Source organism: Thalassophryne amazonica, chromosome 19 (assembly GCF_902500255.1).
Source record: "Thalassophryne amazonica chromosome 19, fThaAma1.1, whole genome shotgun sequence".
NCBI classification, from domain to species: Eukaryota; Metazoa; Chordata; class Actinopteri; order Batrachoidiformes; family Batrachoididae; genus Thalassophryne; species Thalassophryne amazonica.
The window spans coordinates 31102042-31118931 of record NC_047121.1 but is presented as its reverse complement, the minus strand read 5'-3'; the positions used below and the strand labels follow the sequence as shown (position 1 = coordinate 31118931).

Below are 16890 nucleotides of genomic sequence, written 5' to 3'. Positions count from 1 at the left end.
TACTGACTGCCACAATCTTTTTTTCTTGATTTCTTATAGTGTTTCTTAAAGCCAGAAAGTTGCCATTTGAAATGACTTTAGTTTTGTGTCATGTCTGTGATCTGCTTTTTTTCTACAAAATTAAACAACTGAATGAACATCCTCTGAGGCCGGTGATTCCATAATTTTTGCCAGGGGTTGTACTCGCTGTTGAATACCGGTGTCACAGACTGAACGGTCCCCCCTGATGACGTGGTTCACGGATTAACACCTTGTTTCTGCCGCAAACTGCACTCCAGTTATCATCTCATCGACAGATATCTGAAGCTTTTGTACAACAATCATTTCCACATAAATTCAGCATTATTGCATCATAAAAGGCAGTGGAAGCGATCAGAGCACCATGGCTAAATGAGCTGCTAGCTGGTGCGTTCACTGCATGTCAGACATTTCAAAGCGTCACGGAATTTTGCAGAGTTTCTGCTTAAAACAGCCTCTTTTCTGCTTAAAACTGACTTTAGAATGATTGAAGAGGTTTTACCTTTATCATCAGATGGTTAATATTCCCATTAATCCATTTGATCACTTTGGGTGAAGAGACTCCATCTCAGACGTGCTGCTGTGGTCCTAAATGATGCATGCACAGATGCAAAAGGCTGACCGATTTTTAAGGGCGGACCGTTTGGACTGCGACACCGGTCTCTCTATCCTTTGGCTTGAGGCTGGCCACCAACCAGAAAAAGATTGGAAAATGCTGTTTTGACCTTTGATCCTGATTAAATCAGCCCTTGCTGTATTTCAGTGACAGGTCAGCACAATATTTTTTTGATTGAAGAGATAAATTTAAGTGTGTAGGTTCACAGTTTAAACACACAACATTTAACCTGATGAGTGATGTAGAAAGGAAAATGGTTTTGCACATTTGGAATAACTTCACATTAAAATCACAACTATAGAAACAAGCCAAGAATCTGCTCATGTGCAGTTTACAACGTGGTCATTCGTGCACTGTAAGGAATGTTTATTTCAGTTTTAATCTTGGCTATACTTTTGTGATTACATAAAGAAGTAACAGATTTTTGTCTGTATTTGTTTGGCTGTAACCTTGTTTAACCAGTTACATGTTGCATTGTGATAAACTGATCATGTCAGTATAAAAAACCAAGATCGTTTCAAGGTGCATAAGCCCCCCTCTTTTTTGAAGAAAGTACCACTAAAAATTTAATTTTTCTAATTAAAATTTATTAAATACCCAACTAAAGTTCATTAATTCTGTGATTCCCCCCCAACACATTGTAAAAAGCAAAAAATGAGTTTTGCAAGGTTTTTCTTGTATCTTCTGTGTCTGACTTGTGACGTCATCCGTTTGACCTATGCTCTTATTTTGAAAGATGCACAAGAAACAGGAAGTTTTCCAGGACAATAACTTGCTTTGTACAAGCTCTCGGTCACACTGGCTGATCAAGGAAAGGAGCTGATGCCATCAGTTTGTGTTCGTTTTACATTTGTAAAATGAGTTCTTTGTCAACTGATGTCCACAAAGTTAGTCAGGAAGTTTTGTGAAAACTTTGAGTGACGATCAGGCTGCATGTTCATTTGCCGTTTTATGCTCTGCTTGTTTTTTATTTATTTATTTATTTTTTCCTGCGACTGTCCGATGGATCATTCCAGGTTTCTGACTGACCAAAACGAGAGTTACATATGTAACTATGGTTCTATGAATTCCGGATGACCACCAGAGGGCGGTGCTTTAGCACCTGGATTATTCCATGCGCGCATGCGCAGAGGTAGAGTCTTATACCAACAAAGTCATGCCAGTAGATGTGACCTGGGTGACATCAGCAACAGTAGATGAGTGCATGTTACCTAGCATTCAGTTCTTTTGGAATCTATCGCCTAGACTCTGAGTGACAACCAACTGTGGCTTCCGAGTGTCCCTTATATATAAAAAAAAAAAAAAAAAAAAGGCACTAGAAGAGGCAGTCTCCATGGCAGGAGCATTCACACCAAGCTGTGACAAAGCCAACTGAATGGCCCGTGTAACAACGAACAGGCCAGACTCAGACACCTGAGGAGTATCACTATCTAAAGTGTGGGAATTCCCGGTTGAAGGACAGGGGGAACGCTCCCCCTGTCCTTGATCTCCAATCCGACCAGGCGGGTTCCCACCAAATAAAGACAATTGACATCACATCATTATCACGATGGCTGGCAGTGGGAGGGTGGGGGTCAGCCACTCCTCACTACAGTCACGGGAAGGTGTCAACTGCTCTGAGAGGAGCAGCAGAAGATTCAGAAGGCTGCAGAGAAAGAAGCAGTGACTTTATCTGAGCAAGAGGCCAGGTTGTCAACCTTATCAGACAAGTTAAAGTCATGGGCACCCTTCTTCACCGTAACAGTAAGGGGCTCAGCATGTGGTTGCTTATGTGAGTGTGATGCCAGTGGCGCAGAGGACATCTCCGCTTCAAGCCTGGACAGTCTAGCCAATCTGTCAGTCAATAGCATAGAAACACAGTTGAAGCAAGCATCGTCTGTGAGTGCTTGTTTCAAGTGTCCATGTCCGAGATAGGAGGGGCAAAAGTATGGCCGTCTTCTGGGCTCAGAGGCGCCAGACAGCTATTGCATGTATGCACCAATGCAGTAGACATTAGCATGTGTGGGTGCAGCAGGAAGAGAGACACAAAATTTGGGGTGCAGCGAGTGAGAGCACTCAGTGTCCCAGGATCACACCCATGTGTTAATTGTAAGAGCAGTAGTGAGCAGTGGCACTCAGCCCACAAACTGACACTAGGCGTTACAAATCTAAGCCACCAAATGGCAAAGTAGCCCTGAGCTACTGTGGAAAGCTACACACAGAGCAGCGGGCAAACAGCCTGTGAAAAACAAATGCTGTAGGAAAAGAGCGAAAAACACTCAAAACTAGCATGGAGGTCAGAGAATACTTCACAATTGCATGTAGAACAACAGTGCAACAGGAGCAGACACTCACAGCACTACGTCCAAACTCGGCACGTGGAGCAACAGCCATAGAGCGGGAGCGAAAAACACTCACTACAGCACAATGTCAAGAAGATGTCAGCGAGCTGCACGTTTGAAGCAAGTGACCAGGGAGCGGAAAAACACTCACAGCACAGCGTCCAAACTCAGTATGTGGAACAGAGCTGCAGAGGAGTGAAACCACTCTCAACAGTGTCAATCTGCAAGCGTAGCAGCATCAATTTCAAATGCAGTAGCGGCAATGTTCAAGCGCTGTAGCGTCAATTTTCGAGCGCAACAGCGTCAATTTCAAGAAAGCGCCAGCGAGCTGCACATTTGGAGCATAATGACCAGGAGTGGAAAAAACACTCACAAGTGTCCAAACTCGTAGCAGTATAATATCACCAAGCGAAACGGGCACGAACGGCACCGTTAAAAAAAAAAAACAGCCAGCAGTGTGTAATAACTTCAGGATGACTAATTATCATTCATACCACAATGTCAAAACAGTGCAGCATGTCCTACACTGCGACATACCCTGGCATGTTTCACACACACATTAGCGTTGCACACAGTAGCAGTAACAAATTAACGCGCACTCATAGGAAAAACGAGAGCAACGCATCCCACACACAGTAGCAGAAAAACAAGTGAAGCCACAACCGCTCACTAGTAGTAAAAGAGTTACTCACCAAATGCTGAGGCCACATCAACCCGCAACAAGCGGGGTTACTCACCCACAGCGGTAAGCAGAACAGAGTAAAGGACTTGTGGTCTTGCAGCTTCTGGAGGGCGCATATGCGCAGCTCCAACCATGGAAGGTTGCAAGGCTCTGATCAACAAGTGATCCGAAAAGGTTCGACCTTCTGCTTCTCATGCGAGAGATGGAAAAAAAACTGAATGCTGGGTAACGTGCGCTCATATACTGTTGCTGGCATCACCCAGGTCACACCTACTGGCGTGACTTTGGTGGTATAAGAGTCTCTCTCTGCATGCCAGATCCAGGTGCTAAAGCACTGTCCTGTGGTGGTCAGGAGGAATGAAATAGAACTACAGCGCCAGAGGAGAAAAGACCGACACAGCACAGGAGATCACTCTGTGTTTCTCTTTGCCCCCGGCCAGTCTATTAACTAGGAAAAACTTGTTGCTCAATGCAGATTTGATGTAGATATGTAACATTTGTGCATTAGCGCTGCAACACCATGGGAGACTGAATTTGCCAAAAAAACAAAATATTTAAATGCTGTAACTAAAGCTTTTGCTCTGTCAGTCACAGTGTGACAGCATGAGCACACACAGCACTTATGCACGCGAACATGGAGATAACTGACTTCATGTGTTGACCGTCAGGAACAGTCTGGATGTTCCACTGTTTTCAGTGAGAGACGGACGGGAAAATTATGGATGTTTTATGTGAACAAGGAGGAAACATGGACAGCAACAGATTATTTTCTGCAGTCGCCTGGATTTAAACAGGCAGGAACTTTCGAAGCTTCTGTGAGTTTTCTGCTTTAATACCACACCATGCAAAATGTGTCTTTCAAGTAAATTGTCCATGTGGCTAATACTGAAAATTGACGGTGTATGTCACATCATGTCACTTTGTTTTTTTGTTTTTTTTGTACTGCCGAGATGGAAGAAGTATAAGCGTCAGTTATTAGCTGACAAGAAACGCATTTAATAAAAGGACAAGGCAAAAACAGGTGATTTCTTTATTTGTGAGGAAAACAGATAATTTTAATGTTTATTTGTTGACTTATGTTTACTATGTTGATTGTTTTTCCGTCATTAATCTGAAAGGGGTGGATTCCCCCCGCTCCCCCAAAAAGCTATACATTGGTGTCTCCATTTACTCTATGACTTTAAATTTAGAGAATTTGATTTATTAATTTTTGTGTTATGAACACCAGTGAAGCCTGACCTTGAGCAAGTTTTCACTGACACTTTTCCAGCTATTTAATTAAGGTGGCAGACCTTCTCTAATTTGCCGCACGTATTTCTGCTGAGGTCTTTCCTCTGTTATGGGACGCTTTTTTCTCAGCACGAACTTGTTCCACATTTGCACATCTTAATTACGCACACCCTGGGAGCTGCTCCAGAGCAAATATAGAGGTTAAATGCTGCTCTCAGAGGCACTATTGAATTACTTACGGAAGCAGGAGGGGGGGGGGATCAGGCTAATTCACATTTCATGATTTTCTCACTACGTCATGCGGTTCATCATGGTTGTTATTTTGTGTAGGTTTAACCAGCAGCGTTAAATGCACATTGTGATAACCGTTTCTTGCTGAGACACTAACCTGGGTCTCGTCGAGCTCTTCGTCTGTCCTCTGCTAACGTGTAGCGCTCAGCCTGGAGGAAAAGACGCTCCAGCATCACCATCTCTGCCGACGGACTCTCCTGCTGTGGAAACAGTTCAAGACCCGACACACACACACACACACACAACCTGAGCTCACCGGTCTGAACACTCATCATTGGTGTTTAATCATACTAAACTTTCCCTGGATTGCTGGTGATAAATATTAAAGTGGCTATATGGTGCAGGCGTTCATCAGAGATGTGTTCTGGCTCAGACACTGTTCAGTGACGGCATGGACTCGATATTGTACAGGGTTGTGGATACAAGCAGTTTAGCTGCCGTGGCGATGAAGAAGGTGCTGAGGCAGAAGGCGGGGCTCTCAAATTAGCAGTCGAGTTACACTCGTACTTTCACCTACGGTCATCAACTTTGGGTGGTGACCAAAAGAATGTGGTCGTGGATACAAGCAGCAGAAAAGATGTTCTTGGGAGGGTATACACAGTGACAGGGTAGAAAGTTTGAATATCTGGGACTTTTGAGTAGAGCCACTGCTTCTTTCCATTGCAAAAGAGCCAGCTGGTTGTTTCGCTGGAAGTCTTGCAGGCATGTCCACCTAGGAGGTGGTGTTACAACACAATTTGTCAACCCTACATAAATTGTTGCCGGTGACAATTCATGTATCCCCTCCTGGCACAAATTGTCACCCCTCTACATAAAAGGTCCTCAGGGAAACAAACTGTGCCATAACAGGAGGCTTCAGGAACGACCCAGGACATGCTCAAGTGATTATATCTCCCAGATGGCATGGGAACGACTCAGGATCCCCCAGGAAGCGTTTGAGGACTTGGTCGAGGATAGGGAAGTGTGGGATGAGCTGCTTCGTCTACTGCATTGCGACCTGGACATCCTCTTTTTAGTCGGAGTGAAAAAAAGTGCTGGATGACAGACTGAGACACAGATGGTCCTTACTTTCTGAAAGGGGGGGCATGGCAAGTAGCAGCTGCTTTCCCCTTAAGTCAACAGGACAAAAACTCCTGCTTTCCCTAAGATCTTCAGTGGGTATTTGAAGAAGCATCACCTCAGCGTCTCATGGGCATTTTTTGGTGACAAACTTTAATATCGCTTTATGAAACACAGCTTGACTGATAATAGCTTGCAAAAAAGGTTTAAGGTGCGACCGCTTTATTTTGGAATGATCAAACTATTAAATGGGACAGTGTGTCCAAACTGGTGCTACAACCCCTGGCAAAAATTATGGAATCACCGGCCTCTGAGGATGTTCATTCAGTTGTTTAATTTTGTAGAAAAAAAACAGATCACAGACATGATACAAAACTAAAGTCATTTAAAATGGCAACTTTCTGGCTTTAAGAAACACTATAAGAAATCAAGAAAAAAAGATTGTGGCAGTCAGTAACGGTTACTTTTTTAGACCAAGCAGAGGAAAAAAATATGGAATCACCCTGTAAATTTTCATCCCCCAAACTAACACCTGCATCAAATCAGATCTGCTCATTAGTCTGCATCTAAAAAGGAGTGATCACACCTTGGAGAGCTGTTGCACCAAGTGGACTGACATGAATCATGGCTCCAACACGAGAGATGTCAATTGAAACAAAGGAGAGGATTATCAAACTCTTAAAAGAGGGTAAATCATCATGCAATGTTGCAAAAGATGTTGGTTGTTCACAGTCAGCTGTTTCTAAACTCTGGACCAAATACAAACAACATGGGAAGGCTGTTAAAGGCAAACATACTGGTAGACACCAAGGAAGACATCAAAGCGTCAAGACAGAAAACTTAAAGCAATATGTCTCAAAAATCAAATGCACAACAAAACAAATGAGGAACAAATGGGAGGAAACTGGAGTCAACGTCTGTGACCGAACTGTAAGAAACCACCTAAAGGAAATGGGATTTACATACAGAAAAGCTAAACGAAAGCCATCATTAACACCTAAACAGAAAAAAAACAAGGTTACAATGGGCTAAGGAAAAGCAATCGTGGACTGTGGATGACTGGATGAAAGTCATATTCAGTGATGAATCTCAAATCTGCATTGGGCAAGGTGATGATGCTGGAACTTTTGTTTGGTGCTGTTCCAATGAGATTTATAAAGATGACTGCCTGAAGAGAACATGTAAATTTCCACAGTCATTGATGATATGGGGCTGCATGTCAGGTAAAGGCACTGGGGAGATGGCTGTCATTACATCATCAATAAATGCACAAGTTTACGTTGATATTTTGGACACTTTTCTTATCCCATCAATTGATTGGATGTTTGGGGATGATGAAGTCATTTTTCAAGATGACAATGCATCTTGCCATAGAGCAAAAACTGTGAAAACATTCCTTGCAAAAAGACACATAGGGTCAATGTCATGGCCTGCAAATAGTCTGGATCTTAATCCAATTGAAAATCTTTGGTGGAAGTTGAAGAAAATGGTCCATGACAAGGCTGCAACCTGCAAAGCTGATCTGGCAACAGCAATCAGAGAAAGTTGGAGCCAGATTGATGAAGAGTACTGTTTGTAACTCATTAAGTCCATGCCTCAGAGACTGCAAGCTGTTATAAAAGCCAGAGGTGGTGCAACAAAATACTAGTGATGTGTTGGAGCGTTCTTTTGTTTTTCATGATTCCATAATTTTTTTCCTCAGAATTGAGTGATTCCATATTTTTTTCCCTCTGCTTGGTCTAAAAAAGTAACCGTTACTGACTGCCACAATTTTTTTTTCCTGATTTCTTATAATGTTTCTTAAAGCCAGAAAGTTGCCATTTGAAATGACTTTAGTTTTGTGTCATGTCTGTGATCTGCTTTTTTTCTACTAAATTAAACAACTGAATGAACATCCTCCGAGGCCGGTGATTCCATAATTTTTGCCAGGGGTTGTATATGTCAAAGTCTAAATCAAGCTGTTTTCGGCCTAAATCTTTCTTATAGCAGTAGTGTTCCAGCATGAAAAAGCACACACTTATCATGGAGTTAAATTTGTCTCAATACTTGCAAATGCACAGAGGGTGATCTACCAATATTCCTTGATTTGCACACGTTTAGCGATCCACAAACACAAATTTCCAATTTGTAAGTTGTGTGGGTTTTTTTTCAAATAAATGTTCATTTGTAAATAAAACTAATATTTACAGTTATTTTCAAAATTTGCATTTTCTATTATAAATCACCACTAGAGGCGCTGCATTCAAACCGGTAGCATGATGTAAGCGTGTAGGGCATTGTGTTTGTGTATACACAGATGTGTATACACATCTATCAAGTGAGAGAGCTCCAGATGCTCTGGAGCTCTCTCACTTCTTAAATGGACGCCAAACAGAGTAACTTCACATTTTTTAGATTTTAGTTTATTTTTGTGCTGGTGGATCATGAGATGTATTTTCCATCACAGGAAGAGGCAACTGATGGCTTTCATAAATGCTGACATCATGTGAATGATTGTGGTGCAGCTGACTCTTCAACTTAAAAAAAAAAAAAGTTAATTTCTTGGTGTGGAACAAAACGCCGGCGTTCTGTGGTTCAAGCTGAAAACACAGAGGGACTTCTTTTAAAACGCTATGTTTTATCAGTTATGACAAGGAACTATTTTCAGATGTAGTTGTCCACAATCAGGATGCGTTATGTAGATAAGTTTTCATCAGGCTCTGATGATGAATCAGACTGAAATGGCGTGACAGGTCAGATTAAGGTTTTAGCTGTGGCTCACCCCGTGTTTACACACTTAATAAAGTCAAATAATGTTAGGACTGCAGTGTCTTTCAAAAGGTTTTTTGGGTTTTGAACCCATTCTCAGGGGGACAAGAGTAGCCAGCACGTTAGTTGCTGCGTCTATAAGTCAGTGAGTCAGACTCTATTTTTAGACAAACGTATAAACAGCCGACCAAGTCTCCACAGACACAGACGCTGTTTGTCACACTCGTGTTGATCGCACCTGAACTTGGTGAAACTTTTCTCAGTCTGTCTTACTGGCATTCTCCCTCTGTTGCACATAGACTTCAATATGGATACAGTACGGCGGGAGCTTGGTCCCCACACACGTCATACAATCTCTAACCAATCAGATGTGTTCCTTATAATTTTGTTATTTGATCGATTTATTGATTATTAAAAACAAAAAAACTCATCAGGGTGGGAAATGCATGTTTTATCAGATAAATTAATCCTCTCCCTCCCAACTCTTCTGTTCTTTGCTGCACGGTGAAACCGTCTGATAAGACAGATGGTTAAGCTGTGCATATATCATTCATCACAGAACCTACTGTGGACAAACTGCATACTGACCAATTCCCATTCAAGTTAAAATAGGAGCCTTGCTACTGTCAAGACATGAAGTTTGTAAAATGTGTATAAAAAAAAAAAAAAAAAAAAAAAAAAAAAAAATTAGAATTTTGCCTGGGCTGAAGAGGATTAAGAATTTTTAAGCTGGTTCCTCTTTAAGATAAAATTAGTACAATCAGTGTCAGTGCCAGACACAGTTCTGTGGAGGGGCCTTGCATTGCTCTGAGGGGGGGCACTTTTCTTTTAGGCCAGAAGTGTAAAGTAGAGCCCTGCGTGGGACTGTATTCTTCATCCCGCAGCCGCTCCTGCTCGCCCCGCCCTGAACGCGTTCAGGGCATTAAATTGCCCTAAAACCTATTTTCAATTAGAAGCGTCACCCTAATGGCGCGATGCTTCTCACTGACATGTAAACGCTGATAGTGCACTGTGATAAGTGTGGATTTTCCCCTAATGTGTTCCTGGATGAATGAAATTCCTTCAGGGAGGCAGGGGACGGGGCACCCAGACTGACATGCGCCCGGCGAAAGGAAATGCTTTGATTAAAAACGACACATTTATGTTACTCAATAACGTCACAATAACATCATGGCTGCATATCAAGATCAATGTAATTCACAAAGAATGAAGGGCATCTCATTTTGTGGAAAAAAAAGTCAGTTATTACTGTTTAAAATATATACTATTATCAATGAAAACAATAACACAGCCAATGACAGTGTTAAACAATAAAAACAGCAGTGTTATTGTTTTCATTGTATTTTCATGGTATGTATATATACTATTTTTATCTTAATGTAAGGCAAGGGATAACTGCTCTGCTTCGGCCACGGTTTCACCATGAAAGAGAAAGTCCAGTTTAGTAGAGCGCAAACCATAGCCACATCAATGTATTTAACAACACTGCCATCTACTGGATTTGTGTGGATCGTGAGCTATTTGTGGATCTATGCAGTGTTTCGCAGTAAGAATGTCTCTAAATGACATAACTGAGCAAAGTGATGAATGCGTGTCATCGGTGATTAACAAACGCTGTATCACACTTCACAAACAGAATTTTCAGTTTTGCAAATGCCTTTTTCAAATGAAAAAAATTATACATTTACAAATATGCATTTATTTGTAAAAACCAACACACAAATTACAAATCGGAAATTTGTGTTTGTGGATCATAAAACACGTGTGCAATCAAGTAACATTTGTAGAAAACCTTCTGTGCATTTGGAGGTATTAATGAGAAAATTAACTCTATATGGCCTCTTTAAGACCTATGGAGACATTTAGCTTAGACGGGTAATTAGCATTAACAATAGCCCAGATACACACAAGTTATGATGGCCAAGTGGTTAATGCACTTGGTTTCAGTGCGGTTCGAATCCCACCCCTACCACATTTCTCCATGTAATGTGGAGTTGCGTCAGGAAGGGCATCCGGCGTAAAATTTGTGCCAATTCAACATGCAGATCCACCTTGGATTTGCTGTGGCGACCCCAAGTACAAAACAAGGGAGCAGCCGAAGGGACTTACTTACACACAAGTTATACAGTGACAGGCAAACACAGATGTTAGTCGATTATTACCTGGGCTTCTCGAAGTAGTAGCTGCCGGTATTTATTCACCATGTCCTTGGTGCGTTTCACCAGGAAAGCAGACACTGTGTCAAACTCCTGGTCCACTGTAGGAGGACCATGGAAATGAAAGGATTACTATTTTATGTTCCACAGTTCATATGAACATCAAGCTTCATCCGATTCCTCTGTTGAGGGTCATGAGGGATTGGAACCTATAATGTGGGACAGGCACGAGTCTCTAGAAGAAAAATTCAGCATGTTAAATACAGTTTAGACACACACACACACGTATTTGTGTGTGTGCTATATATATATATATATATATATATATATATACACACACGCACAGCGCATCTGGAAAGTATTCACAGCACTTCACGTTTTTCTACATTTTGTTTGTTATAGCCTTATTCCAAAATGGAGTAAATTCATTTTTTCCCACAAAATTCTACTCAAAACACCCCGTGATGACAACATGAAAAATGTTTTTTTGAAATTTTTGCAGTTTTATTAAAAATAAAAAACTACACCAAAAAATATTGTTTCTCATGGACAGAGTCCTTCAAGGACATTCACAGAGTTGCTGAAGCCACTCCTTTGATATCTTGGCTGTGTGCTTAGGGTCACTGTTCTGCTGAAAGATGAACTGCTGCCCCAGTTGAGGTCAAGAGCGCTCTGGAGCAGGTTTTCATCCAGGATGTCGCTGTACATTGCTGCATCCGTCTTTCCCTCGAGCATGACTAGTCTGCCAGTTCCTGCCGCTGAAAAACATCCCCACAGCATGATGCTGCCACCACCATGCTTCACTGTAGGGATGGTATTGGCTAGGTGATGAGCAGTGCCTGGTTACCTCCACACATGATGCCTGGCATTCATGCCAGAGACTTCATTCTTTGTCTCATCAGACCAGAGAATTTTTTTTCTCATGGTTAGAGAGTCCTTCGGGTTCTTTTCGTCAAACTCCAGGTGGGCTGCCATGTGCCTTTTACAAAGGAGTGGCTTTCATCTGGCCACTCTACCATACAGGCCTGATTGGTGGATTGCTGCAGAGATGGTTGTCCTCCTAGAAGGTCCTCCTCTCTCCAGAGAGGAATGCTGGAGCTCTGACAAAGTGACCATCGGGTTCTTGGTCACTTCCCTGTCTCTGAGGTCTACAGACAATTGCTTTGACTTCATGCTTGGTTTGTGCTGACATGCAATGTCAACTGTGGCACCTTATATGTAAACAGGTGTGTGCCTTTCCAAATCATGTCCAATCAACTGAATTTACCTTCAAATGCTTTTTAATAAAGTGAGGAAATAATCTTCATTAGGGATGGGTATCGTTAAGATTTTATCTATTGATACCATTATCAATTCCGCTTGTCGATCCTATTCCTTATCAATACCGCTTGTGAATTTTTTGTGTACTAAAAGTAGGCTTTACAGATTTTCTATGTCTGTGGGTCAAAGAGATTTTTCTTATCGTGCACCCGCTCTGTGGAACGGTCTTCCTGTGACCGTGAAGCAGTCGGAGTCCATGGACATCTTTAAGTCAAGACTTAAAACCTATTTTTATTCTTTCTTATGAATAGTTTTTATTTTATCTGTTTTATTCTTTTACTTCTGTTTTTAATTATGTATTTGATTTTTTTTTTTTTAATTTAATTTTTTTATGTTGAACTGTTCTATGTGAAGCGCCTTGAGACAGCTTTTGTTGTGATTTGGCACTTTATAAGCTGATTAAATTGAAATTGAACATTTTATTGAGTCTTAAAGTAAAAAAATATGAAATTGGTTACTGGATTCTTAAACTCTGGACATAATAAACTGTACATGGTGGATCCTTGATCTCTGGACATAAACAAATAAAATCTGTAGTTTTTGTCAAAAGCATTTCCTTTCAGACATTATTGGCATAAATGTCACTCCATACCTCTGAGCTGAGCTCTTGCAGCTGGCTGTGCTGCATGAATGCAGGACGTCTCATTTTGGGAGAAAAAACGTTTTAGTCGATTGTAGTTTGTCTGTATTGCAACGTTTGTAAAGAGGTGTCATTTTATTTAAAGCGGCAATTCGTTTTGAAGTTATTAATTCTGACCGGACTCTGTCTTGGCAGAGAGCCGCGCAGCATTTGAAGCTGTGCCAACGGAACAGAGGACGATTCTTGTTTCTTGACTACAACAAGAGTCCCAGTTAGTGACTTTAATCCACACAAAAGTGACTCATGAAATTTTAATGGCTTTGAGAGAGATTAAGAAGCGGATTTACCGCTTCTGAAAAGCAGCGAATCGAAGAACCAATGAGCCAGTGATTGAAGCATTGCTTCATTGATTCACACTTCAAACTGGAGTCGCGCTGCAGAAGCGGTTGATTACAGACCCGCTGCAGGGTCTGTAATCAATTTAGAGGAATGATCATTTTCCCGACAAACACACTCAAAAACAACGGCTGCTCTGAAGGACTGATAAGGGAAAGCAAAAAAGGCTATTGATATCGGTTCTCGATACCCAACCCTAATCTTCATATATTATTCACATATTATGTAGCACCCCTCTTGTTTGTATTTGCGGATCTGCCAGAACAGCAAAGAGGAGGGCAGCGAGGTTAAGATGAGGCTAACTATAATGTTTTAAAAAGTCTTTTTTTATTATTTACATTTAGTAAGGAAAGTGTGCATGTTTAACTTGTTGAAATTTTTGTCTGTTGCCTCATACAATAACATTAATTAGTCTATTAGCTGCTGTTTTTTAACACTGTTATAAATGTACCAAATACAATAATTTTGCTTCTTGTTGCATGAAGCAGTAGCACATGCTTCAAAATTAAATGTGACATAGACCTAGCTCACAAACCTAAAGTGAAGTCTTGCTGCGTGGGCAGATGACCAGCACAGGTGTGGTATGGCAACAGGTGTCTGACAGCATCCTCCAGGGTGGAAAAGGCCGGGCTGGTGTACGAGCGCTGAACTGCTCCGTGGTCCAAACAAAGCTGCTGCAGGAACCTGATGTACACATCATACAATATATTTTACATGCCTGCTAATTTAAGGACATTTTTTTTTAAAACTGCTGTGACTCAGTCTGTTGCTGTTCTTATGTCAGATTAATAAGACATGCAGTGACACTGATGAAGATTGTCTTTCACCAAAACATCAAATGTTGTATCTTGGCTATACGGTACGTTCAGAAAGTGTTCACAGCGCTTCACTTTTCCACATTTTTTTATGCTAGTCTTATTCAAAAATGCATGAAATTCATTTTTCCACCTCAAAATTCTACACACAAAATACCCCATAATGACAATGTGAAAAACAGCTATTTTTTAAATTTGTGTAAATTTATTAAAAGAAAAACAAAAAACTAAGAAATCACGAAGCTCAAATTGAGCTGTTTCCACTGATCATCTTTGATGTTTCTGCAGCTTAACTGGAGTCCACCTGGGGTAAATTCAGTTGATTGGACATGATTTGGAAAGGCACACACCTGTATACATATTAGGTACCAGAGTTGACAGTGCATGTCAGAGCACAAACCAAGCATGAAGTCAAAGGAATTGTCTGTAGGCCTCTGAGACAGGATTGGCTGAAAGCACAAATCTGGGGAAGGGTACAGAAACATTTCCACTACTTTGAAGGTCCCACTGAGCACATTGGCCTCCGTCATCTGTAAATGGAAAAAGTTTGGAACCACCAGGACTCTTCCGAGAGCTGGCCGCCCAACTAAACTGAGCGATCGGGGAAGAAGGGCCTTAGTCAGGGAGGTGACCAAGAACCCCATGGTCACTCTGTCAGAGCTCCAGCACTCCTCTGTGGAGAGAGGAGAACCTTCCAGAAGCACACTCATCTCTGCAGTAATCCACCAAACAGGCCTGTATTGCCAGACGGAAGCCACTGCTGAGTAAAAGGCACATGGCAGCCCACCTGGTGTTTGCAACAAAGCACCTGAAGGACTGTCAGACCATGAGAAACAAAATTCTCTGGTCTGATGAGACACAGATTGAACTCTTTGGCATGAACACCAGGCGTCATGTTTGGAGGAAACGAGGCACCATCCCTACAGTGAAGCATGGTGGTGGCAGCATCATGCTGTGGGGATGTTGATCAGCAGCAGGAACTGTGAGACTAGTCAGGATTGAGGGAAAGATGAATGCAGCAATGTACAGAGACATACTGGATGAAAACCTGCTCCAGAGCGCTCCTATCCTCAGACTGGGGCAACAGTTTATCTTGTAGCAGGACAATGACCCTAAGCACACAGCCAAGATATTAAAGGAATGGCTTCAGAACAACTCCGTGAATGTCCTTGAGTGGTCCAGCCAGAGTCCAGACCTGAATCTGATTGAACATCTCTGGAGAGATCTGAAAATGGCTGTGCACCGACACTCCCCATCCAACCTGATGGAGCTTGAGAGGTGCTGCAAAGAGGAATGGACAAAACTGCCCAAATACAGGTGCAACAAACTTGTGGCATCATCTTCAAGAAGACTTGAGGCTGTAATTGCTGTCAAAGGTGCATCAACAAAGTATTGAGCAAAGCCTGTGGATACTATGTACATGTGATTTCTTAGTTTTTTATATTTAATAAATTTGCAAAAAAAAAAAAAAACTTTTTCATGTCGTTATGGGGTGTTGTGAGTCGAATTTTTGAGGGGGAAAAAATTAATTTACTCCTTTTTGGAATAAGGCTGTAACATAAAATGTGGAAAAAGTAAAGGGCTGTAAATACTTGTACTTCACATGCACTGTACTTACTGGTAAACCCTAGCTGAACTTTCAGGTCTTCTTTTTGAAGAAAATCCTCCTCTATTCCACTTCATTGTGAAGCTGTACAACTGGTGATACAAAATGCAAAACATGCACTATGCACAATTTTTCCCAATCACAGCCACAGAAGCCTATAATGTTTTCTGGGTTGTCTGGGTGTCTTTCCTCACTCTTCTCTTTCTTGCACGGTCTTTCAGTTTTTGAGAACCATCTACTCCATACAGATTTACCATAGAATGCCTTACTGTGTGAATTTCTTCATAATTGATGTAAATAAAGTCCAAGACATATTCAGCGCCTTGGAAATGTTCATGTATCCATCCCCTGACTTGTCTGAAGAAAACTGGCAATAAAACTGATTATTTACAGGTATTATATTAAAGTGGCCCAAACGACTTTATTATACCAAAGTCAAGACCTCACACAACTATTTGTAGTACTGTGGTATCACTGAATCACAGTTTGCAGGAATCTGTGTCTGTTCTAGTTTTGTTTTAATTGCTATTTTGACAATACGTGGCTTATGCAATTAATTCATTAATGGCTTATTATATCCCGTACTTTGACAGGTGACCGCTTGATTTTTGTGTTTACACTGAAACTGAAGGCTTACTTTGTCTTTTCATGATGACATCCATTCAAAGCTCAAAAGACATTGAATAAAGACAACAGTTTGAGCTGCTTGTGATCTGTGTGTGTGTGTGTGTGTTTTTCTGTGTTGGCATTTCATGCAGGATGCTGCTGTGGGCCTCTTACCTGTGCCTTCGCATTGCTGGTGTGAGTCTCTCGTCTTGTTGTTGCTCTGCAACCCCTGGCAGCTGGAAGCCAGATAACATTTACATGACAACCGTGATGATGTGTATTTTTAAGAATAAAACCAAATATTATTGTCGGGAAAAGGCAGTTCCAACACAAAAATACCACAGAATTACTATATTTGGTTTATTACACTGACGGTTTGTTATACATTGATGTTTTACTGTGGACATGACAATATTTTTGCACTAGGTCTATTAATTTGAAATTGT

At 41.3% G+C, this 16890-nt stretch overlaps 1 protein-coding gene across 3 annotated transcripts in view; it reads right to left on the bottom strand.

The window, feature by feature from the left end:
• si:ch211-168d23.3 (BRD4-interacting chromatin-remodeling complex-associated protein) overlaps window positions 1-16890 on the bottom strand; it is a 38486-nt gene that overhangs the window by 6296 nt on the left and 15300 nt on the right. For all 3 annotated transcript variants that reach the window (XM_034159936.1, XM_034159935.1, XM_034159937.1), the window contains 4 exons: window positions 16619-16680; window positions 13953-14101; window positions 11128-11222; window positions 5256-5358 (listed from right to left, as the gene is read on the bottom strand). In XM_034159936.1, the coding sequence (XP_034015827.1) occupies window positions 5256-5358; window positions 11128-11222; window positions 13953-14101; window positions 16619-16680 (409 nt within the window). The remainder of the gene's footprint in view (window positions 1-5255; window positions 5359-11127; window positions 11223-13952; window positions 14102-16618; window positions 16681-16890) is intronic.